At 36.5% G+C, this 25,775-nt stretch overlaps 1 protein-coding gene across 1 annotated transcript in view; it reads left to right on the top strand.

Moving 5' to 3' along the window:
• Positions 1-25,775, top strand: part of LOC149677156 (uncharacterized) — a 38,578-nt gene continuing 12,803 nt past the window's right edge. Inside the window, exons 1-3 of the mRNA XM_089838157.1 lie at positions 1-611; positions 17,197-17,833; positions 17,908-18,584. Coding sequence (XP_089694283.1) covers positions 17,197-17,833; positions 17,908-18,584 — 1,314 coding nt within the window. The 5' untranslated portion in view covers positions 1-611. The remainder of the gene's footprint in view (positions 612-17,196; positions 17,834-17,907; positions 18,585-25,775) is intronic.

Raw genomic sequence — 25,775 nt, 5'->3', positions numbered from 1 at the left:
GTCCTCCGAGGAAGAAGAGTACAGCGAGAACGGAAAACCGGAGAGGAGAGAGAAAACGGATATCTAAAGGGGAGCTCCGCTTAAAACCAGAGCAGAATAGGCAAGGTTTTCGACAGAGAAAGCTAGGGGCTTCTCCGGCCAGCGCGTACGAACGAAGCTCGTTGCTCGTTGCTTAGGTAACCCGGGCAACAAGGGGTAGAATAAACCGGCTGGCTGGCTGGCTGGTCCGCTTGCCTAAGAGAGTTTTGGGAAAGGGAACTCGGAGGAACGCGTCGTCGGAGCAAGCGAGTCAGCGAGTGGCCGAATCGGAGAGATATCGAATCGAAAAGGGATTCTAGAGTCTCAACACCTAGGGAAGGAGAGAAGAGAAAAAATACAGACTATCCTATCACGCTTAAATACAGTCAGTGCGTGATCGAGAAGTTCTATCCCACTGCCCAGAGTTCTTTCCGCGGCTTTAGGTTTATTGGGAGTCCTGGCGTAAATATCTCGAGTCCGTCGTCGACTAAATGACCGAGAAATAATGTAAAGATCCTAGAAAACGTCGTCGAAGAAATCGACTTGACTTTATCGAAGACGGAGGAAGGCCAAGCAACAACTCGGAAAAAAAGGTTCGTAAGGATTTTCCTTATTTTTTTGTAATGTTTTTCATAGTGTTTAAATTTACTATGATGATTTGTCCGAATTCCCTATTTAGGCATTTTTGAAGAAAAATTATGAATAGTATTTTTTTACTTTTTTCTTTAATATGTAAGCTTTATTTATAAATTTATTTGTAAAGGCGCCTTTTGGAAGTTTTCCCCGTAATACACCCGTGTTTTACGGGAATAACTCCATTCAGGGGGCTTTCAAAAACTAAAATTATTTATTAAAACTGTTGGTGTTCAAGAATTAAGGGCCTGTTAGTAAACGAAACCATAGGAATATTATAATTACGATATGTTTTACTTCAAAAGTATAGTCGTTTTAAAGTGGATTTTTTTTTTAGTTGCAGAACTGGGGGTTTGAAACAAAAATATTCTAATATGTTCATTTAGTAAAAATGTTACTATATTTCGTTATAATATATATTTTTTATGTACCTGCAGTTTTATAAAAAATTATGTCGTATAACGAGCCATTATTAAATTTTACAAGTGAAATATAATCCCTTACTTCAAACCGGTTGGTACAAAATTATTCAAATTTAAAATGTTTTGTTTTTACGATTTTATCTAGGCACATATCTACATCGTTAAATTTTTACCCCATTATTATCCGAATATTATAACCAAGGTTTCTCTAAAAATCAATAACTTAGGTTAAAGAGGAGGTTTTTTTTTATTTTTTTAATGATAATGGAGAGGGTTTATAATAAAATTTCATTTTTGCTGAACTGACTGAAACCAAAAAGAAGATGAAAATGGCGAGAGATAAAAAATATCATCTCATTATTTTTATTGAAAAATAAAAAAAATATTAAAAATTATGATTTGGGATTTTTCATTGATCGGAAAAAATTGAGATGAGGGGAAACGGATTATTTTTAGAATGTAATCAATTAATATCAAATAGTCGTTTAGTAACAGTTGATACTTCGATTTTAATTGATTTTAATCTTTCAAAATAATTGAAAGTAAAGTAAATTAAATTAAACCAATAAAATAATAGAAATAAATGTAAGAAATATTTAAATGAAATCAATTAATATCAAATAGTCGTTTAGTAACAGTTGATACTTCGATTTTAATTGATTTTAATCTTTCAAAATAATTGAAAGTAAAGTAAATTAAATTACACCAATAAAATAATAGAAATAAGTGTAAGAAATATTTAAATAAAATCAATTTAACATAAATTGGGGAGTAAATTAAACTAAATTAATAATTAAACGCTTTCATCTATATTTGAAATTAAACTTTAACTCGATTAAATTTAAAATATAATCTAAATTCCTTAAATAAAATTTTATTATGGAGTGCGAACGCAACCATATCCCTATATATTTCTCATGAAAACTCATAAGCGATAAACGTTTCAGGGAAAACTCCATTTACAGTTTTGGGTTTTCACGGCATAACGAACAAATTCGATCGCGAGGGCTGGTGCATGGGATTTAGGCTTAACTGTTAAGCCCTAGTTTTCCACCAAAACTATATATCAACTGAAAACTTTTCTATAACTCCATTCTACACTAGATTACGAAGAAAACTTTTGTAATTTAGAATTAAACTAACTCCCATAAACTCACTACAAAACGGTTCAAAATGGTTCCGAAGCAGTAGGGCTATGTTCAAAATTTATTCGGGATGGACGTTTTCAAAAATATACCGGGGATATCATCTCATCTTTATACGAGTCCAAAATGGATAGGGAATTTCGTTTCGTGACTCTCCAAGTCTAAGGGGAAGCTATACAGGGTGTTTTTCATAAGTCTGCATCCATAAATTAAGGTGTTGATGTTCTTTGGGAAATCGATTTTGAATCGAAAATGTAACTTCTATCTCCATTTTGTTTGCCACAAGAGACACTGTTTTCCCAAAGAACATCAATACCTTAAATTATGCATGTAGACTTATCAGAAATACCCTGTACATGGAAGTCGCGTTCCAAAAGCGTACGTATTTCGTAAAGCTTATCATAATATTATAAAAGAGAGCAGCCGCGTTCTGGAGATATTCCCAAAAGTATACTTTGGATTTTTCCAGGCGTTCCCTTTTGGCATCGTTGATTGGATCATTACGGATATACAGTTTTCAATAGCCAGATTAAGGGAGACACCATTTTCGCGCCAAAAATGTAGCCTGGAATATGGAATTGTTGTCATGGTTACCATACACAATTTTCCATTTTCATCTACATGTGTGTTTATATAATACCAACGTGGATTATCAAAACGTTTTGTGGGGGGCCTTGCACGTTTGTGGTAGCTGTTCAACCCATAAATCGCAACGTTTATTGACATGAACTGAAGACTTTTGGTTGGAACTATTGTCAAAGCTTCTATTTGAAGAATATGTTAATATCACCTGATTTTAAATGTTATTTTCTCATCAACAGGGTTTATGTAAATATGCTAAATTAATTTAATTACAGGTGGTTCTTAGCGTTACCGATTTTTTCCAAAATTTCATAAAATTTCGCTCTTATGTGTAACATTACGAACAGGAATTGTTTTAAATCACGCTACCACACGTAGATATCACTATGAAACGAAAAAATTTCTTGTTACCTCACAAAAATTCGGAAATTTAAAAATTATCTATACCTTACTACACTTTAGCACTAAAATACTTAACAAAGTTGTCAAGATTCGTTCTATTATTAAGGTACCCTCCCTATCTCTCTCTCTCCCTTTGTTTTTAAAATAAACTTTTCTCTTAGAAAACCAAAACCACGCAATCTCGCAATAAGATTTTTGAAGAAAGATTTTAAGGTAGCGGAAATCTTCCACCAACATCGTGCACCACCAAGGAATGATGAAGTCTTTACTTCGCCGTAGTTCAGCTCAGGGACACCGCGGCTTGGGAGTCCATGAGGGAACTTTTAAGAGAGATAATTTATTTTGCTTTTTGGAAAAATGCGCTGAGGATGAAGAAGGTGTGGTAGGATAGGATGGAGTGAACTTTAGGAGGAAGGGGTGGAACAAAGAGAATTGGAATTTATTTTTAAACAGTGCGAGTGTGTATGACGCTGAATATATAGACAAATATAAGAAGATACGGTGGGCGTTTCTAATATACATAGTTTCAGAAGTGTATAATACTTTTCTTTGAGAGAAGTGTACCACCACAAAGCGGGTGGGTAATTGTAACATAATTCTTCCTCCCAACATCAAATTAACATTTGGAGTGCAAGGTTACTAAACCGAATCACATACGCGATAAATAGTTCACTCTCTCTATTAGCTCTTAACTATTTGCCAAGGCGCATGCGCTTGTGCATTGATTTTTGTCCCGCGTCAAGGCAAAGACGGTATGTCCTTGTGATAAATTATTTTGCTATGGTAAGAAACAGGATACCAAGAGAAAGAAAGAGCTTATAAAAATTTTAAAACTAGAAATCCCTTTTGGTTTCAACTTTTAAGAATGAAAATAATAGCATTTAAAAAGGGAGAAAGTTTTCTTTTTCGGCGAAATTCAAGATGTTCCAATCCATTTTGCCGGTAACGTTTTGCTTAAAGGCCTTTTTCTTTTTTGCCAGTAATTTTATTTTATCGGACCATTAGCTCTTATAAACTTCTAAACATAGCTATTTTTTTATTAGAACAATAACCAAAATGGATTAAGTCGGCCTTGTCACTAAGTGCATTGTTTTTATATTTTTCATTCGCAAAGTTATTTCCTACGTTTTCTTATATCGCTAAATGCGTTCGTAGCGTTACTTATAGACAGACAAAAGCTGGGACTTCCTTATTAGAATGATAATCTAAATTAATTAAGTTCTCCTTGTCACTAAGTGAATTGTTTTTACATTTTTCATTCGCAATTTTATTTACTTCTAACCTAAATGCTGTCAAAGCGTTATTAATAGACATACATCATAGCGTTACTTATAGACGGACAAAGTTGGGACTTTTTAATTATAATTATATACGCCTTAGCCGGCTTGAAACTTTCCCTTTTAAAAAACTGTTAGCTCAGAGCCAATAGTCGTTTAAAAGGGCAAAGGTCAAAATGATTGAATCAATCAAATATTTAAGTACTGTCAATACAATACAGTATTGAAGACGGTCTTCAAAATTTATTCAGGACCACATGACAAGGCATCCCCATCTATCCTTTCAAAACGTATCGTAATTTCTAATTAATTATGCGATTTTCGAACCTTTATAATTAGTAGCTAGACGTCTCGGAGAACTGGAGCGGAAATTTGAAATATATATGACATCATCTCTACTCAAAAGCTTACACCATCGCATCCGTTCGTTGCCTTTTGCAATCTAAATTATATTATCTCTTGGCAACCGGAATCCAATTTCGAATTTTCAAACATGACCCCTATCTCTCTACTCTGCTGTATATCCAGTATCTACCAAAATCGCCTAAAGGAGATCATTTATACATCGAGTCTAAAATTTACATTTCCCGCAGTAGGTAATCGAATTCAAGCGGAAAAAATAGCCTTAAACCATTGAACGCGCTAAGCCTAAATATATTCTCAATTTATTTAAGCCTAAATCCTTCAATTCGAAGCATAGTGTTACACCTAACATACTAGTAGATCAATTAATTCTAAAATTAGGCTACAAAACAATGGCCTAATTTAGAACTTTTGAAGTTCATTATTTAACAAATAAAAACGTTGCTTCAAAGGTTGCGGGCGAAACTTACACAGATTTTCGCGGCGAAAAGCGAAAAATCTAAATATTTCTTATTTTAACCTAACATACTCGTAGATCAACTAAGCCTATAAAACAATGGCTAAATTTGTTAAGCCTAATTCAGAGCTTAGGAAGTTCATTATTTAACAAATAAAAACGCAACTTCAAAGGCTGGTTTCGAAAATTACACAGATTTCCGCAACGAAAAGCGAAAAATCTAAATCTTTTTCGTTTCATGAAAATACTTTAAATATTTGCCCTTTCCACGTCAAAAACCCAAAATATCAGTGAAGCCTAACCCACCCACTTTATTTTAACGTTAATACCTGAATAATTAAAGCACGAATATATATATATATATTCCATTTCCAGGAATTAGACGAACTCTCTGTGCTGCAAAATGTTTTAAAATTCTCCTCCTAACTTTTAGTTTTGGACACTTGCAGAAAATGTTGTCAAATAAATCGGGCGGGAACCACCAAAAATTCGGAATGGGCAAAACCTTCGTGGATTTTTAAATGAAGAGGGGTTACGTTCGGGTCCTATTGGCAAAGGTCTCCCCCTCCCAAAAGTCCCTGGGCGAACTACTCACAACTCACAAGGTTATATACATTTAATGGGGTTTCCGTGTGTCGTGACACTAATGGAGAAGTCGCGAGATCAGTATGGGAGTTAGATGAGCACTAGAACCGCGACAGAGTTTTAATCATTAAAAGGTATAAGTTACGTGAGATTTGGAAGAGAGTCAGAGACGCGACTGTAGCTATGAAGGGGGGCAAAACTCCGGATCGGTCGGTTTCGGTATGATTTATCGCGCTAGAGGTTCAAGATGGCGATATTATAAGATGTAACGATACGTCGAGATTTTAAGAGCATCACCGAAAACTTCGAACGATTACTTTGGTATAATATTAATTTGACCCAGCTGTCATTCACGAGACTAAATTAGGCTTAAGGTACACGTAAAGGGGATGGATTAGGCTTAAGGTACACGTAAAGGGGATGGATTAGGCTTAAGGTACACGTAAAGGGGATGGATTAGGCTTAAGGTACACGTAAAGGGGATGGATTAGGTTTAAAGTACACGTAAAGGGGATGGATTAGGCTTAAAGTACACGTAAAGGGGATGGATTAGGCTTAAAGTACACGTAAAGGGGATGGATTAGGCTTAAAGTACACGTAAAGGGGATGGATTAGGCTTAAAGTACACGTAAAGGGATGGATTAGGCTTAAAGTACACGTAAAGGGGATGGACTAGGCTTAAAGTAACGTAGGCTTATGGTAGGAGCTAACTGACACGCTCAAACTCAACTTTCTTATGTTTTGATGCGTGTTCTTACTGACTTAATTTGCATTAAAACTATATAAAAATAGAAACTTCTAGTTAGCCCTTTTTCCAAAACAAGAGGGAGCTAAAGATAATAAAGACAGCATCTGAGTTGCGAGCAACACGCGTATACAAAGTTGAAAGTTTTAGCTCGTAAAGAAAAATCACGACCCCCGCTTCATATACTTAAGTCTAATTAAGGCAAATAAGCAGAAATGAGAAGTTTATATTAACGGGGAGGGTGTTGAGAAGAAGGAAGTATTAAGAAAAGAACCGAGAAAAAGGGATGGGGGGCTGGAAGAGTAGGGTAATAAGGGTGCAGAGGCCCATCTAACAATCAATGTTGACAACCAGCCCAGCAGTTGGGCCAAGTATAAACTGTTTCCAAAATAGGGCCAGGAGCTGTTTCCAAAATAATTTCTATCCTAAAACAAAGCCTCATCGCGCATGGTATGTTGGTCCAGAGAGTGGATACTTCTCGCAACAAACAATAAACGAAGGTTGAAAGAAGTTCTGGCTGGATAGAATTAGTTTCAGCACATCGCGACAAAAAACTTCACCTAAGCCTAAATGTAATATTTTTCAAATTAAATTAGGCTTAACAATCTAAACGAATCTTTCGCTAAAGGTCAAATTAACCTTTGACCTATTCATTAATATTAAAAAAATATATTTGCTCGAAGGAATTAAAAAAAGAAGATCTGATGACAAATTTTAATTAGCCATCTTTCTATTCATTGGAACGTTTGGTTTAATCCCATTCGAAATTTAACCCTAAAATCTCAGACGCTAATCCTCCAGTGTCAAATGTCCCGTCTCTCGATTGACTTCGGGGGTCCCGAAAGGAAGGCTGTGCTGGTACTAGGTTTCGGTTCTCAAAATTTTAATTAAAAGCTGGGTAAAATGGTAGGGGGGAAGAGGTCTTGGCAATGGTTTCGCCTTTCTGTCAGTGTTTAGAAGCCAAGGCCCAATGTACTTGAAAGCTTTCTGAAGTTCTAATTAGACATAAAAGACTGAAAATAGGAGGTGGTTCCTATTCTGACCCCCAGAATAGCTGCAAACTTGGGCCAGTAACAGTTCATGACAGTTTGATGTAGTCAAAAGACCCCTGACCCTCTGTGTGTATGTACAATATAATATATATATATCCAACAACCCAACCAACTTTTCTATTGTTTGAGAAACTTTTGGTTGGAGTTATACACGTTGGATATATGCTAATATTGGAACTGGGATTTCTATGGATATGGGGGAAATGGAGATATGTAATTAAATATTTAATTAAATTTCAAAGGTGAGCTCTCCCCCCCTCTCTAACTGCGTTATTACTTAAAACGGATTAAAGTTCAGGTTTTCACCAAGGGAGATTAGAGAGACTTCAAATAGTACCATTCTCTCTCTCTGAAATATATGCCATTTGACATTTTGCAAATTATAAAATAAAGAGATGAGATTTCGGCTTTGTGAACGTCTTCTGCTAATCTTATTAAACCTTATTGCAAATACATCTAACCATTTATAATTATAACCATGAATACATTTAGAAGTAAATAATTTAAGTCCTATGCTCTTCTTGTTGGAAGGCCAAAATAATCTTGCGGGTTACGTAATCAAAAATTTCTAATTAAAAATAAATTAAGACCGTAGTAAAGCTTAAAACTAAGGAGCCAAACTTAACTCCTCCCAAAAGACACGCACAGCTGTTGATGAATGCTCTGACATATTTTTCCTTTGCATAAATCCCATTGGAACTCTTTAAAAATTAGGACATCAGAACCAGAAATGAAAAACAAGATATTAATATTTTAAATAAGAATTTTCCATTAGTTGGAACTCCTTAGTTAAACCGAGGCTTAGGGTCTTGAAATGAGAAAATAATTAGGAAGTAACGTTTTTGCTTAAAAGATGTTTCGTAAAAAATAAATGTGACAAAACCTTTAAGACAGGTTTAAATCAAAACTAAGCTAGGGGTCTTAAACTAGAGCTTTGGAAAAATGAATATCTACAAAATTAAAAGAAGATAAGAACGATTAAGGAATATAACTATAGTGTCATACCAATTGTTATAAATAGACCATTTAATTAATTTCAACAGAAAAGCAAACGCCACAAGGTCACCATCTTGGGTTGTTTCCTTCAAATGCCAAGAAGCACCGCTAGAGGCATTGCTAGCCTTCCTCTACAAGTATAGTGAACTCGGGCTCCGACAAGTGGCAGGAAAATAAACCTAAAATTGTGGCCTCTAGCCCCTTGCGTTGACTTCTCAGCGAGTTATTAATGAAATGGTCTATTACTACGCTATAACACTATTAAAAATTCACCCTTTTCAACCGGCCGTGTTTATTTTTCAACACAACGCAAGTTGTTTTTCCTGAAATTCAGATTCGCGTGCTGTGTACTGATTTACTAATGGGAAAAAGAGGGGAGAGGTTAGTTTGGGCTAACTACGCGACACAATACTCTGGGTTTCGAAAATATACTAAATCCTCTAGTAATCTAGCTAGCTGACAATGTGAGTTAGTATTAAACTAAACTTAAGAGAAAGAGAACGGTATTATACGCGATTTTATATAACAAAACGGAATATCGATTTAGAAACACAGGAAGAACAAAGAGAATATATAGTAAGAGGAGTAGAAGTTTAAGCATTTATTATTTAAGACCCCTATTTGTTTTCTTGATATTTTATTAATTATTTTTCTAGAAAAAAATGGTTTTAGTAAACCTAAGGAGACCCAACCACCTGATCTTCTACTCCTAGTGATATATTCTCATTGGATAGAGTAAGAGTGGCACTGCACTGAACTGCAGAGTTATTTCTATTTACGTTTGCTATTAGTCATACGAAACTTTTAGTAAACATTACTCGTAATATTATTAGTGACAGTTGATCTTAACTCCATTAACCAAATCAGAATGTGAACTAAATATTTACATAATCGATTACCATATATTTATATATATCTATATATATCTGTCCTGAATTTGTAAACCGATCGCCAATTTATGTATAAACCAATTAAAATTAGGCGAGTCCAAAACTAATATAATATACTAAGACAGCATCCAATTTAATTGGATGTTAGGCGTGTTACAGAACAAAAGTGTAACGCAATTAAAGATACACCCTAAAATATCTTAAACTTTAATTACAAATTTAATTAGAGCTAAAAGCATCGAGTAAATTAATTTCTAAATAACTTCGGTTATATATTGCATATACGGAGTTTTAATTTTGAAGTGAAGTTTATATTTGAAACCCAAACAAACATAAGGTGCAATAAAAGTTACACGGAACTTTGCATAGACATGCTTTGAAAATCAAAGAAGGTATTATACAGGGTGTTCCTTGTTGCAAAATCTGTTACATTTTCGATTGAAAATTTATTTCCCATTCCACTCATGTACTATACCAACGGTTCTATAATTATTAATTACCCTTTTTGTAACACCCTGTATAACTTAGAGGAAAGGTTTGGCTTATCTCTGAAAAGGTAATTTAGTTAGGGTTGGCTAACTTTTAACTTAGTAATTTACCTGACGCGCGTACCTACGTGTCTTGAAGGCGAAAACTCAGCCAAGTAAAGATAAAAATATTGAGAAACTGAAGTCGATTTCAATAGGAAAGGAACCTAACGTTCCTTCTCCCCCTTAAGTTTCCGTTCAAGATAATTCCTAAACACACCGCCATGAATATGGTCCAATGGTTTCCTTAAAGGCCGACTTCCAGCAGCGAAAACCGGTTCGAGCATCGAGACTAACAATGGATCATGCGACTTTTGGAAAGGTTCCAACTCAAAATGGATCATGCGACCGTGCGGATTTTCGAATCCCCGCTGGGATAAAAGTTGGAAAGGTTCCAACTAACAATGGATCATGCGACCGTGCCGATTTTCGAAAACCTGCTGGGGTAAAAGTTGGAAAGGTTCCAAATAACTGAAAGAGGAGCAATGTGGTTCTAGCGAACAGAATATGAACAAAAGAAATCCTCGGTTTTCATTTCGCTGGAGGTCGGCCTTTAAATTTCCCACACCACCTCGTAGAAACTCCTCCTTTTCTGCCTCCATTAATATACTATCCTCGGACAATTACCAACATCAACGACTCGTCTCTGTTATCATAGACTGTGAAAATTTGCGCCGACTTTGATCATGGCCAGGCTAAGTTAAGGTCCAACCGTATCTTTTGTTTCTAGTACTCGAGTCACGTCGACACTGTTAGGAGGAAACACGTAAAGGGAAAGTTCTACAGCCCCCCCTCACCTACCGGTTAAAGGGAGGGTGAAAGTAAAATCAAGCGTTATTTTTTTATCCATTCGATTCCTCTACTAATTATTGTGAAACAACAGAAAATATACCTCAGAATGATTTTAAAATTCAAATTAGTTCGAGATTTCATAGATAAAATTTTAAATTTGCACCTCTAACCAATTGCGTAACGTCCTGCCTTCTGGTTAACAAAAAATCAGTACTTTGTATGTGTTTAAATTGATTTTAAAATTCTAGGCTAAACTTTCTAATTTCATTGAAAACCTTTAAAGTCAACTTACTTAAACAAAAAAAAAAGGGACTGATTCTCCGGTACTGATCAAATATTAATTTAGTCAGTATTTTAAATCATTAAAGCTCGAATTTCATTGGTTTAAAACTTGTAGAACTTTAAGCAAATGGATTTTTGTCGCGTGAGGGGCGTGACACTCGAGTCAAAGTCAGCTTGCATGCAAAAATAATGAATTTTGTTTTTCTTTGAAAAACGAAGAAGAGGACATTAAAAAATAAAATGTACTTAACACGCTTCCGTAAATAAGGATTAATCAAAGTCGACACGCGAAGTTCTGTTCTGTCTTTTTTAAGAAGTTAAATAAATAAAAAGGTATAGAATTCAGGAGCTGGAATGAAATTTCAAAGTGTCGCCTGCTTGATAAGGAACATTTATTTTACCTAACACCTACAACTATTTAAAAGGGTCTATAATAATTTTCTAGTTATTTCCCGCCCATTTTCGTAATTTATTTGAAAATAAAAAAGAAAAATCTTCAAGACAGTTATTGGATTTTACTGGATTTTTTCCTTTTTTATTCATTTAACAAAACGATTTAATTAGTTTCAATTCTATACCCTTTCTAGGAATGGAGATAAAAACGAAAAGTTGGGGGTTTCATTCTTAATCAAATTTATTCCTAAGCTACGTACGTCCTCGTGCACATGTACATGTGTGAATTATAGATATTCAAGCTTAGCCATCCTAAAAAATCAATTACCACCGATTCGCTCGAGTTATTTGCTGAACCCCGAAAAAAAAAGATGTCTAACATAAAAAAGAAAAGAAATTCCAACCCCAAAATTCCTAGTTCAGATTCCCTAATGTTGTATTGCAAGTGCATAAGTAATATATATATGTTACAAGAAGTACGATTAATTATAATTAATGCTAATTACAATCCTTGTCACTCACAAATTAAAAGAATTCATTGCAAGAATGAGAGAACGATTTTGGGTTGGAGTGTCAGAACAACGAATTAAAACTTGTGTGATAATGGGGGTGAATTAAGCCAGGGCGTACACTTCCGGTGTTTCAGAAGGTATCATTTAGTGTTAGGGTCTTCACACCTTAATTACTTACTTCTGGTGATAGTAGAGGGTTAAAGAAACGGGTCTTCTCTAACAGGGTGCACGAGGTTAAGGGGGTGGGATGGTATGTCGGTCGCCACATTACCCGAAGATAATTCGATTTGCACTCGAGTTGGGTTTTCTAGGAGAAAGGCAGGAACGGGGTGTAATATAACCAATGGGAAACGCGCGAGCGCGGTGCAGGAGGAGGCAAAGACCCGGGTAATGTAGTTAAGGATAAGTTCCGAAGCGAAGGATCTTTCTAATTAAAACCTAGTCCTAAATTGTTGCGTTTCCATAACATCCTCTCAATTAAATACAACCAGGCTTGAAGGAGAATTTTTTTCCGTTCTATCGCTAACTGCAACACCAGGAGTCCAGGACCAATCACAGTTAATTTCAAGGATGTAAGTATAGGTTAGAGAAATGTCTTAAGTTTGGATGCAGTCTTACAACTTTGGCTATAATTAGCAATGGCTTATCACTTAAAGTTGCATTTTTAATTTACTATGCTATAAAAGGAATCCGTATAGACAAATTTTCTGACGACATCCGAATGCGTGGTAAATGCACCGTAATTTCCCGTAAATTTGAGTAAATTCCTCAAACTATACTCGAGTCGATGCGCTCGAATCAATTTCTGCTTAAACCGCGATTTTCTTCTCCAATCAGGTCATTCCCGCTTCCATTCTTTATCAGAAACTGCTTGCCTTTAGAGGCAACCAAGGCTTAACGAGATGGAATGGAAATACCTCCATCATTCCTTCTACATGGTTTGGAAAAATAGTAATCGGGTCAAAACAGGGTTCGTACGAAATTTTTACATTGAAAATCCCTGACTTTTCCAGGTTATCCCTGACCAAATTTTGGTAATATCCCTGACCATTTTAAGGTGTTTATTAGAGTCCACTTCATCACACCAGACTCATATTTAGCATTGCTCGAAGCGTGGTTTGATATAACAAACGAAATCCCTGACATATCTCTGACTTTTTAGGAAATATTTTTAAATCCCTGACTTTTCCCCTATTTTCCATATCCCTGACTTATCCAGGTTTTCCAGGTTATCCAGGTTCCGTACGAACCCTGCAAAAGCAGCTAGCATAAAGTAATTCAGAGAAAGAGTACTTATGAGCGAATAAAAGATATAATTATAGAATAATTTTTAATACTTGAACCTTCAAAAAGAAAAGGGCATATAAACGTTTTTCTTACAAGTAATTACCATATCATTTAAGACAGAGTTTCTCCATCCAGAAAAGAGAAAACTACAGCTAAGATGCAAGGAAGAAAGGCATTAAATTGAGGCTACTTCCTTTCCCCATCCCCCTCGAAAAAATAACCTATTTATTAAAGGCCCGTCATAAAGTCCTTATCTAAGTTTCCTCTTCGTAATTCTCAACTTCCTAACTGTGGAAACTGTATAACGCTGCTGCAATTTAGTTTTCTCGCGGGTACGTCAATCTAAGCTGAAACTGTAATAGAAAAAAGGAGGAAGGTAAACCGTTTATTTCGTTGGCCAAGGCCCAAGGTTATACGTAACTCAGGTAAAGAGTAAAGATGTTAGCACAAGTTTATAAGATATGTTTCATGATAAGTATGACACTTCCTATAAGTTCGAGGGAAAACGACGGAAGCAAAAATTTATTGTTTACACTCTGTTAATATTACAGGACTTCCATCTTCCTATTAATCTGCATTACTAAGCCTTTAACAGCGTCTCACCAGGCGTCGCTTTACCTCGAATCTATGACCTACCTCAATCACTTCATGACAAGCTTCAGTTTCTAAGTTACCAGTGACAAACTTATGGACGAACATATCTTATGAACTTAAGATGTTAGTTTCTCCTTTAGGGGGGGGGTTAAGCATAAAATTTCGGTTGCTAAAAATGATGGGTTTATGCTTTGCCATAAAAAAAATTACTTCTCTTTAACATTTTTTTTCTACATTCTTTCGATTTGAGCCCAGTATGGTTTAAAATAAGGCCTATCATTTTTTGAGCGAAACGTTCTGGTTGGTTTTTCAGTGGAATATTTCTACCACGGGTATTTTACGATGCTAAGCGGTTAGGATCACCCTAGAAACAAGTTGTCGCAAAAAGAGAAATATATAAATTTAAAAACTTTCTTTTTTTTCTTTTTGGCAACTGAAAAATTGCCGTTTCAATTTTCGTAACTATTAAATATATTTTAAGACTCTGTATTGGTTATCTTATCTTCGTCGCGGTGAAAAATGCAGTATACAAAAATGGACAGACGAAGTTACGAAGTCTCATCGTACGACACCCTTCAAAATACCCATGTGATAAAAAATATTAGGGTTTCGAGGGAACGATATGGCTAGGCAGTCAGAGAGCCAATAGCTAAGGGGGTTATTACCAACCAGGGTGGGCAGGAGGACGCATCGATTGTGGGCGGAAGTGTGGGCCCGGGACAAGGTTAGGTGGGCGGAAGATTCAGGCGGCTTTTAGGTCTCTCTGACTCTAGGGGCTTCAACAAATAATGCTCCATAGGGACATCGTGGAATTGGGGCGAAAAAAGACCGAGAAACATATAGAAATACATAGAGTATTATTCCGACGTCCCTAGGAAGTATTTTTTGTCTAATTTATCTATCTAGTAGTTCTGACTTCGATCGAATTTCACCTCCGATCTTAGGCTGCCTGAAATTGGAAAGAAAACGTTGCGGAAGCACTTGATAAGTCGCGAGGCACTAGAGTCCGTGATGGAAGCTACACTGTACAACTCCTCAAGAAAAACCATCTTGAGATTCAAATTTCATACGTCATGTTTACTCAAAGATCATTTACCCTTCTTTATAGATACGAAGACGCGTGCGAGAACTAGAGACTAGCAAAGGCCCTTCTCAAAAACCAAAGCTCACAAAAGAGAGGATATAAAAAAAAATATATTTGACTTTCCGATGTTGATTTTTCTAACCTTTACGTACAGCTTAGCTTGCCTTGAATTGTTGGATTTTCGAAGAAATATATATTTTGGGGAAAATATCCTGGAACTGGAAGTAACGATTTTTATTTCCGTTATTACTTCCTAGAAGTGTATACTAACTTCCTAAGGCTAATTATTAAAATATACTGGAAATGAGTAAGGAAAATATTCGATAAAAGTAGATTATAAACTGAAGTTATGATATAGAAATTATTGTGACGCTAAATATAATGGGCAAAATAACTGGGTGGTGACCTACACAATTGAACCTAACCTATCACCTCATAAACACGATAGAGGGTCAGGTTGCTATGAAGACATTTAATAGCTTTAAATTAATCTACTTTTGATATATGGAATATTTAATTAAATACATACATTAAAACAAATAAAGAATCGTACCGTAGTTTCCTATGAAATTTCGCATTATAGATTTTTTCCAAACATGTATACACATTTTCCCCAGCATTATAATTTCCCAGCTTAATGTTATTATTGATCAAAATTCATAAATGCAACGTGGACAAATTTTTCTAAAAAAATAAAAAAAGAAGCTTAAATATTTGCCCAAATCACATTCACAATGCATTCAGAATCTCAAAATATGATGCTAAAAGCTATCGCGAAAGCCCCGAAGTTAAAATATTCGACTTTGCTTAAATAACAAAGGAATTTTTCCCCAATACTTTGGTGTGGTGTTTTTCTTACGTTTGAAATACCGCTGAAAGTGTAAGAAAAAAAACCCTGATCAATAAAGTAAACTTACTAAAGAGGAAGGAGTTGAAGGAAGAAAAGAAAAGGGGGAAGTGAAGAGGTGAAATTCCACAAAGGCTTAACTTGTACAAGTTATACCTTAAAGAATCTCCGGTTGGAACGACCACAGGAGGTTTCGACGTATTTCAAAATATTTTGAGTTGAATTTAAAGTTAAGAAAATTAAACAGAACTTTTAATGGTTATCGTTGACTCACGAACCATACTGCTCCGTTTCACATCTCTCCTTCAAGGTAAATAACTCGAAACACTTCCTGTATGTATTTTTAGGCTTAAAAATGATGCCTTAAGCCTTGGCGAGAATTTTGTTTATGAGTCTGGACAACGCTAGCTAGCGTTGTTATAAAGAAGCAACAAAAGTAGGCCTATAACTCATTGGTCACTACAAGTAGGCTAGAGGCGAGTTACAAGAGTGTAGATAAAAGTAACCTTAGATATTTTTCTATATAAATCACTGTTGAACTGGCCAGTGCGCCTAAAACTACTTAAGGAAAGGAAACTACGCTCTCAAACGTTTTTCCCGCCAAACTCTAAGGCCTACAATATTTTTCCCGCCAGTTACAAGATGAAAAAGGTTCTATAAAAAAGTTTGCAAGTACTTCTGGGGCAGACGTCAACTGTTACAGTTAAAAGAAGTATAGTAAAATCGAGAGAGTAATCACCTCTCGCGTAGTAACTTCACTAACATTTGAACTTTTTAATCTTAAGTGCATGGTTTGATATTGTCAAACTGGTTATATATTCAACATTACTGTATGCATAGAGAGATTATTTTAACGTAGGGTGGTTATCCCCTCGGTTTCAAAATACAGCGAAGGAAAGGAAAGAAAAGATAAATAATGTGTGAAAAGTTGAGAGTGCTAGCCGAACATTTTTACCCAACTCTAAACGAAAGTTTTGGTAAACAAAGATTTTTTTGGTCTCTCGTTTATCGGTTTCATCTTTCTGTCAAACGTCTAAAAATCTGGGGCAATGACAAACATGTCTCGTATCGTTGTCATCTGTAACATTTTTAAGTTTTTAAAGACATTTTTACGGTTTATTTATTTATTTTTGGCTTTTTCATGTGTTGAGGGAAAAACATTTCTACAGGCGCTCGTAGGAAATACATGGTTGGTTTTACCCCTAGATGCTTTCTTACGTAGGGGATATTACTATTTGGAGTTTCAAATATATTTTCAATTTTATTACGGCGTTGGTTATGTTTTTAAGCCTAATTATTTTCTTTTGGCAGATGGCCCTTTTGTACAGATTCATGCGACTAAACGACCGGGCCAACACGGGCGTCTTCACGTTTATCGTGACGCGTTCAGTGACGCGCGATTTCCATCGAGACGCCACGACGAAAGAATTTTGTTTCGGTTACCACAGATGGGCGTTAACGTTCAGTCGCACGGACAAAATGTTAGGTGTCTTCTTGGTACTAAAGAGTCCCGCGTCGCCGGGTGCCCGTTGCTACTTGGACTTTGCCTTTACCCTCCTAAACCGGGAACACTTTAGTCGAAACGAGACTCTGTCCGAAAGACAATGCCGTTTCTCGGCCGAGTGTCCGGCGCACGGTTCGGCCCGTTGGGTCCTCTTGTCGGATTTGAGGACCCGGCGCTTTGCCGACGAGAACGGAGAGTTTATTTTGGAGTTGGCCTTGGCTAACACGTTGACCGTGTACGAGGGTGACGCTCGCCTAATAGCTCCGGCGGCTGCCGTGGCCGCTACCGCCAAAGTGTCCTCGTCGACTCCCGCCACCCCGGGAACCGCTCCGGGCGTCGCTCAGCTCCCTCGCCTTCTTGAGTCCTCCTTCTTCGCCTTCGGGGGATTCGAATGGAACGTCACAGTCGTCGGAACGCCTACGCCTATCTCGCCCAACACGCACTGTGAGTATGGCCTCTAAACTTTTTGCTGGTCAGTGAATGTTCCTTTATTAATTTTCCATTTCCACGATGTACAGCGAACCAATCATCTCCATCGCATCATCACCACGGCAGTAGCCATCACCATCATCATCATCACCATTCTCCAAGCACGCCTCACATGCAGCAACGCGTCCTTTTGAATAGACTAACCGGTTTCGGTCACCCGTGTCGTCTACAATACCGCGTCATCCTAACGGGAGACAACGATCGTCGAGTAGACAGTGGCCTCTTGGACCAAATATCGGACAGTGAAGGTAGAATACGCGGTTTTCCTTTACGCATTCAACTCTCGGACTTTGTCCGCCGGGCCCACGGTCGCGTACACGTCGAGATGCTTTCAGCCAACGCCATCAGCGAGGTCGAAGTCCCGGTGCAATTGAACTCGGCCGGATCCTTGAACTCCGGTTTGGACCCTCAGATAACGCAACCCATTTGCTCGGCCAATTGCTACGATCGCGATAAGCAAGAGTGGAACGTAGAGGCCGACGCGGAAGGAGACCATCTCAGATTGAAACTGTTTTACGCCGATTTGCATCACGTGCCCCGAAATCACCTGCGGTACGTTTCTTGGAACGCCTACGTCGTCAGGAGGCATCCGACCTCCGGGGAGCGAGAGAGCGTGGCCGTTAGAAACGCCCCACACGCCAATTATTACGTGCAGGATGGAGTCGATATGGGTGTTTTGATGGACACGGATTTATCAGTTGCCCAAGTAAGTCAAAAAAATATTCAATATCACAGTAAGCGTATCAACCTAAAGCTATAAACGCGATTGAAGCTGTCCATTTACTTTCGCACGAAAACCGAGAAATTCGGTACTAAAATTGAACGCGGTAAACTATGATAAAATGATTTTTCCCCGACGATTTTTGGAATGTGGTTTTGACACGCGATAGAATCGCGTGGTTACGCGTCTTTTAAATCGTAGACCTACCAGTATGTTTTTCCCACTTTAATATTTTAAAGGGACTCTGACACAAATTCCCCATCAAAATTAACCTTGTCGTCTTACCAACGTAAACAAAGTCAAACTCTGTCCCTTTAAACCATAAAAATATTTTTCCCCTTTCTATTTTCAAAAGGGATAGCGCAAACATACTTAAGTCACGCGTGAAACGTTTGGGGAAAAGAAACCTTTCAAGGGGAGACAAAAATGGATCATTTATTAGCCTACTACTTTGAAGTTTCAAAAATAAAATAAATAAATAAAAACCCTCCAAATTTACTTTCTTTGAAAAACATCTCGTTATCCGTATCCGTAGTATTTTTAATATCCGACAACCCTACCTGAAGTTGATAGTTCAAAGTAATTCCCAGGAGTTCCCTTCCCTGAATACTAAATACGGTGTCCACTACGTGATTTTAGAATAAGAAGAAAAAAAAAGAAAGAAAAAACTTCAATCCAATCTCAGCCGTTTGACTCTTCAGAAATTTCAAACGTTTCTTATTTTCTTTAAAATTCTTTTCTTGGACGGTTGAGAAACTTCGTGAGGGAAATTTTTTTTTAAAAAAAAAAGAAAGAGAGAAAGAAGAAAGTACTGCAGGGAAAGGTATCTAAATGGGCGTTTCAGTCCGACTTTACTCAATTATAAGAAGCTTGTAATAGCTTCCATTGCGGCTTCGGTATCATTGCAAATTTCGGTTGATTCACGAGAAAAATAAATCAGAAACGTTGTGAAACTTAGGAGAATCAGCTGTTTGTATAAATCTAAAAAAAAACGAAAACCTTTCTTCTTTTTACCTTTCTTGAGTGCTCACTAAGAGTTATATTATTTTAAGTTCCAAAGGCATATTTTTCCCTTGCAAATTTATGCGCATTTTTTTGGGATGGAACGCTAGCCTTTTTTGCATACGTAAAAAATTCATCTAAAAACCGTTCGCCATTTTTTTTTGGTTTCTTTACCTGAACAAAATCATAACGTGAAAAAGAAACAGGTCGCGAATGGCGCCTAAAATGTTGTAGGTATAGTAACTTGATTAATTTTAATCATTTACGCTATCTCAAATTTAAATCTAATTAAACCTTAGTTGGAATTTGTGGATCAAATGGATTGGACATATAATTCCCGCCAAATAACTTACGTAACTATGTAAATATGCACGTGGGTGTAGGCCTATAGAGATCCAAGCAGTTTCCAAGTGCATAAGAGATACAGTAACAGGTCGTGGCACATATAGGGGTGTACACTGTTTTAGAGTTATGAATTGAGTGTTTTAGGGACGACCCCTTAATTAAATTAGAAATCATTGTCTTTCAGTTTCTCGTATTAAATTTAGGGGGCCATTAACTAAAACACTCAAAGCATAAATTGCAAACTGTGACTCTTAGGGTAAAATGTAATAGAACGTATTCGACTCAAACCGATTTCCCATAGAACTCCATGTACGGAATTCGTATAATACCACCCTCCTTTTATGGAACACCTTGAATATACTATAGGTCAAAAGCGATCCCAGAGTTTCTCTCTCTACCCCATCACGTGTCTAAACTAAACTTCAGAAAATCAACCGAGTGGAAAAAAGGCATAGATTGAAAGAAAAAAATTCGCACATGTGTTAAAATTTTTTTCCCAAGGACTATAGGCCTAGCTTCCCTTATACTTCTTTTTTACTTGATAGATTCCGTGCCTTCTTTTCATGCCATGTTGATTCCAGTAGATTTTTCACCCAAAGCTTTTCCATTTTCTTTTGGGGAGTCCCTGGACCCTCTTTTTTGGACTCAAGAAAGAGCAAAAGGTGAAAGGAAAAGGGGGGGGACGGGGGGTTTCGGAATAATATAAATTATCATAGCTTTAAAAATCTAGACATATACTGTGTAGAATTGAGAAGAAATGAAAATGGTGTATAAAACGCTATTTGTCCAATGCTTGCATGAGAAATGAAGCCAAAGAAGCTAAAGGATTTTATTTTTCATATTTCTCTTTTAGGTAACAGGTATATGCGTTTAACTCAGTCGATTGTAAAATATACGCGGTATAGGCCAAGCTAAGGCCTAGTAGGTGAACCTTTTTTGAATATATATTTTATATCTTGAAAAAAAAAAATGGGAAAAGATGATTTCAATTTTTGACTATTTCGAATATTTTTTTATATATACATACATTTACGATTTGGTTGAGTTAGGCTTAATAAAAATTCAAAATCGGCTTATTCGAGGCATGTAAATTTGTTACCGTTTTCAAGGGAGAGTGAAATAAATGCGTGGGAAGGAATTTTAAATAAATATTTCGGAGTTACGAGTTTATTTATAATTGTAGTTTTGCTACTAATTGGTCAATAAGTTTAAAAGTACGCAAAGGGGTCAAAGCGTCATTGCATACGTCACGTGATAGAGGTATCGTGACCCTTGAGAAAGCTTTAAGTTAAAAAAAAAAGTGTTTAGGGCCAAGGCTTAAAGATGGAAGGTCACACTATCTTTATAAATATGCAAAATCGGGGAACTAGGAGAAAAAAGGGGCCATTTCGAATAGTCTAAATTCGATATAGAAGTAGTTCGTTCCTTTAAGCATAATTTACAACACGGTGGCGTTATCTTTCTCGGGTTTTCTATATAGACCAAACCGGGCCGTTCTACATCGCCTATAGCCATAAGGAATCCAGAAAAAAACCAACCCTTTTATATATTTGCAATATGAACTTTCACTGGCGCCAAAGGCACCGCAATGATATTACCATAGTTATAACCGCAGGAACGTGAACTTTAGCCTTAGTATCCTCTGACAATGAAAAAAAGTACATTGGTTTCGAGTTCTTAGAGAAGAAAATCGCCAATAAAAATATAATCCTGAAGAGAGAGAGAGAGAGAGAGAGAGAGAGAGAGAGAGAGAGAGAGAGAGAGAGAGAGAGAGAGAGAGAGAAGGGGGGGGAAATACGGCGGCAGAGCCAAGTCTTCTATTTCTAAACCTTAGTAAGTAACAACATCGAAAAAGTCTTAAAACGTCAGAATCTGGAATCGAGTTTCAACTTCGTGATAAGAATTGTTTTTCTTTCTTTTCTTCATCTACGTTTTTATCTTTCAAGCAAAAATTCCATTCCTGGCTATTAATAAAGCCTACTATTTTACCTCGAAAGTGTACCGAAGCGTAAGGCAGAATCTACTGTTAAGTATTAATATTATTAAACTCATTTCATATTATAAATATATTTTCTTATCTAATATTAAAAACGTGACAGATAAATTCAGCGTATTTCTTATTACAAATTGCACTGCCCCTTTCTGTTGGCTTTCGTATCGAGCACTGGTGTATTGCGGGTTAAACATTTCTACAGGGGCTCATAGAAAATCAACGCGAACGTTAACCCCTAAATGTCGTCTTTCCCTAAATGCCACGAAATGTTAAAAATCATCACTTATATTAATCCGAATTAATTTGTGATAAGAGATGCGGTCTTTCCCAAACATTAAGTAGCATTAAAAAGTTTCACCTTTAATAGCTGCACAATTTTACGCATCCCATTTCCATGATATTAGATACCAAAAAGAAATAAGCCTAAGCCTAACTAACTTATTCCGGTTTTGACACCAACGCATTTTCATTTGAAGATAATGCGAGGGAGAAAACTCATCTCTCGTTTCATTCTTTTACTCACCATGGCTTAGAATTAGGGTTGTGAAACTGCAGCTAACAGCTGAAAGCTTTTTCGAAAACCGACGAAATTCATCTATGCCCTAATAGCTTATAGCGCCGAATTGCGAGATTACCCTACTGCTACAAAAGTTCACTATATTACGATACATCCTTAGAAACAACCCCAAACTCTAATAAACGAAGCCTGTTGATTTCTTATAAATTTACGAATAGAAAGGTTGTAAAACTGTACGTTTGTTTTATACCCCGTTTCCCCGACTTTTGTTTTATTTATTTTTATTTTGGGAAGAATATTTCCTGTTTTTTTTCCTTGCATCTTTTCCTCAGAGGGATTTGGCCTCCACGAGTCCTAATCAGGATCATCTTATTAAGTGCGCGGAAAAAGCTAGAGGAAATTCCCTGGAATTAAAACCCCTAGAGATTTGAGATTATTTGGATATTGCTTCTAAACAGATGAAATTCAGCCTAAAGGGGACTGAATACAAAAATAGAAGATGTACCGTATAAAGTCACAACTTCCTGTTTAAAATTAGGGCAATAGTTAAGCCTAATTCGTTTTTATAAACAAAATGTTTTTCAGACTTTATACCCCTTAGAAAAGGCCCCTGATAAACATTTGTTTCAAAAGATTTATAATAAAAAATTAAAACTCGTGATTTTTAAGTTTAAAATCAGTATTTTTAGAATCTGAATATCTACGCCTTTGCCTTAGATTCTTGATAAAATATTAGCTTCGTATAGTCTGATTTGGTTTTTGTGCCTAATTAAAAAAAAAGATTTACTACACAATCTGTGAATTAATTCACCCCTTTTATAAATAACCAAAACCCTTTCGGAACATCTCGGTTAATTCTAATTCTACCCAAAGTTCCTCTTATTCAAAAACCAGAGGCTGAAAAAAAAAAAAATACTCAAAACTTTCCCCAAAGGAGGGCAAGAAGATCGAGAAGAAATGGGGCGAAATTTGCTTAAAACTCATTTTCATTTCAATAGCAAATGCTTGCCTTTAGTCCTACTCGTTATATGTGAGCCATAAAACTCCCTCCCCCTTCTGATTACGCTGCTTGCCACCACCAATGGCCTAAAATTGTCCACCACTTCCTCGGGTTGCTGCCAAAAATGGGGGTTAAGTTCCTTTCATACTCCATAAAGCATCAACAGCTGGGTGGACAGCGTTATTAGGTGGTTGAAAAATTGGGTCCCCCATTGTATAATAAAATGGGCATTTTTTATACATTATACATTATACATGTCGCTTTTGGAATTTGTCGCGAAAAGTCTTACTCTTTAGTATGCTCCAATGACAATATTGTCATAGATATCAGAGACATAATCTAGAGTTACACAATAAAGAATGCAATGAGTATAGCGATTAGCGAATAGCCTAACCTAACCTGGCATGGTATATAAACTCTTTTATCTATGCATTGACTAAAGCCGTGCTAAAGCTAAAGAAAAGCTAAAAAAAAAACCAAACCTAGGCTTAAGAAGGAATATCAAGAAAACTGAAAACTGTCTTCCATCTCCAAAATATTACTACTTTGCGTGAGACAACGTTATACGATCTAGCTACAGCGCTTTTTGATCGAAGTTGATTACCCGTTGGAAAGGTCTCTATCTTTTTTTTCCCCTTCCCTGTGATCTTTTTCTTATTAGCAGTTAGGCCTTGGTCAATTTTATTTTGCGAGGATGAAAGGAAAGGTTAGGCCTAACCCTTCTAACCGCCTTCTAGTTATCCCCTTTATGATTTGGCTGATCGTTTTGGTTGGCTTGGTACGCCAATATGAATTAGGGTAGAAGCTTAAACCGTAATCATATTTGGTGACTCAATAGACTGTCAGAAACAAAGTTTTACTGACTCCTTCGTTCCTAGGCACGTCATAAAGACAAGGCTTAGCGGTATAGAAATGCCCGCGTTGGAAATCGTTTCGTTCCTTAAGCCTAACTTTTTCAAAATCCCGAATAGAATAACAGGTATACTTTTTATCTTCAAACTGACAGATAAATTGCTTCACGGTTGAAGCAAAAGGTATTCTACTTCTTAAATTAAGAGTTGTAATTTTCACCCCAAGAAATTCTTAAGAGCTTACTGCCAATTAAGACTCATTAATTAAAAAAACCCGAATGTAATTCTTAACATTCTCCAATTAAGAAAAAGGCCCAGAACAAAACCCGAGCGAGTTGAATGAGATGAAAGTAAGGCCAAGGCCTTTTTCTCAGGCCTTGGTACTATTATTATTATTTTCTTTTTTAACTTCGTTTCCACATGGTAGACTTTCTGACGTTAGTGTAGGCCCAGCTGCAAACACAGAACTCTTAAATGAACTTTATACTATGGGCATCATTAACCGCCGGTAGTTGAGAACTTGAGAGAGAGAGAGAGAGAGAGAGAGAAAGTAATAAAGAGCAAAAAGCTGTTCTCCCACCAACCAAATTAATTAAGAAGTCCATGGCACCTTTATCGCCCCCAACTCAAGGCTTAACCCATTCTATCCTAGCAAGATAATGTATACTTGGTTTTCCTCCCCTTTACATAGACTGGAAACCTTTTATAAAAAAAGAAACAGCCTTGATGGCAGAAGGTGTAATTTCATCACTTTAAAACTAATGGATTAAAATTCGGTGATTAGGAAAAAAAAAAAAGAAGAAAGAAAGATTTCAAAGTTCGCGCCTTATCTACGCCTCTGTTTTGCAAACATACATAATTTAGATTTAGCTAAAAAGATCTCTGACACGCATGCAGTTCCTGAATATCGATTTCTCAGTGTGGAAACGGGAATCTCATTGGTTAAATAAAACCACGTGACCTCCGCCTACGATTCGGTGATTTGTTTAACACCTGGGGATTGCAGTCTATAGAGGAAATAATGTACATATATATAGTCTGGGTTTATCTATACAACGAAATCAATGGAGTTAGTTTGTGGAACTAATTCAATATGCAAATAAGAAAGGTATAGGCCGAGGCTTACACACACCCAAAGCTATCGTGCCTCGATAGTGGGTTTTCCATTGTTAGGAAAAGTTAAGAGGATAAGATAATAGGGCTACAACTTTAAGAGTTAAAAATCAAAGCTGCAACAGAATTACACAATACTTTTGTTCAGATATCCTTTGATTCAAAGGGAGTATGAACTATAAAACGAACCGTCTGCTAACCTGGTATGTTAACGTAACTATATCACCATACACTTTCACTTAATAACATCTGGTGTCAAATTATGGTAATAAGGTGATCCACCCTTATTTTTTTTCCTCTCTTTATACTCCCTTTAAGGGATGTATTAGAAATCTGCCCTCGTTATTAGAAAAAA

This window comes from Phalangium opilio, unplaced genomic scaffold (genome assembly GCF_054372755.1).
Source record: "Phalangium opilio isolate 3A_F unplaced genomic scaffold, DU_Popi_V2 ptg000045l_1, whole genome shotgun sequence".
NCBI classification, from domain to species: Eukaryota; Metazoa; Arthropoda; class Arachnida; order Opiliones; family Phalangiidae; genus Phalangium; species Phalangium opilio.
Note: the sequence above shows the minus strand (reverse complement) of the source record. Positions and strands in the feature narration are given on the sequence as shown.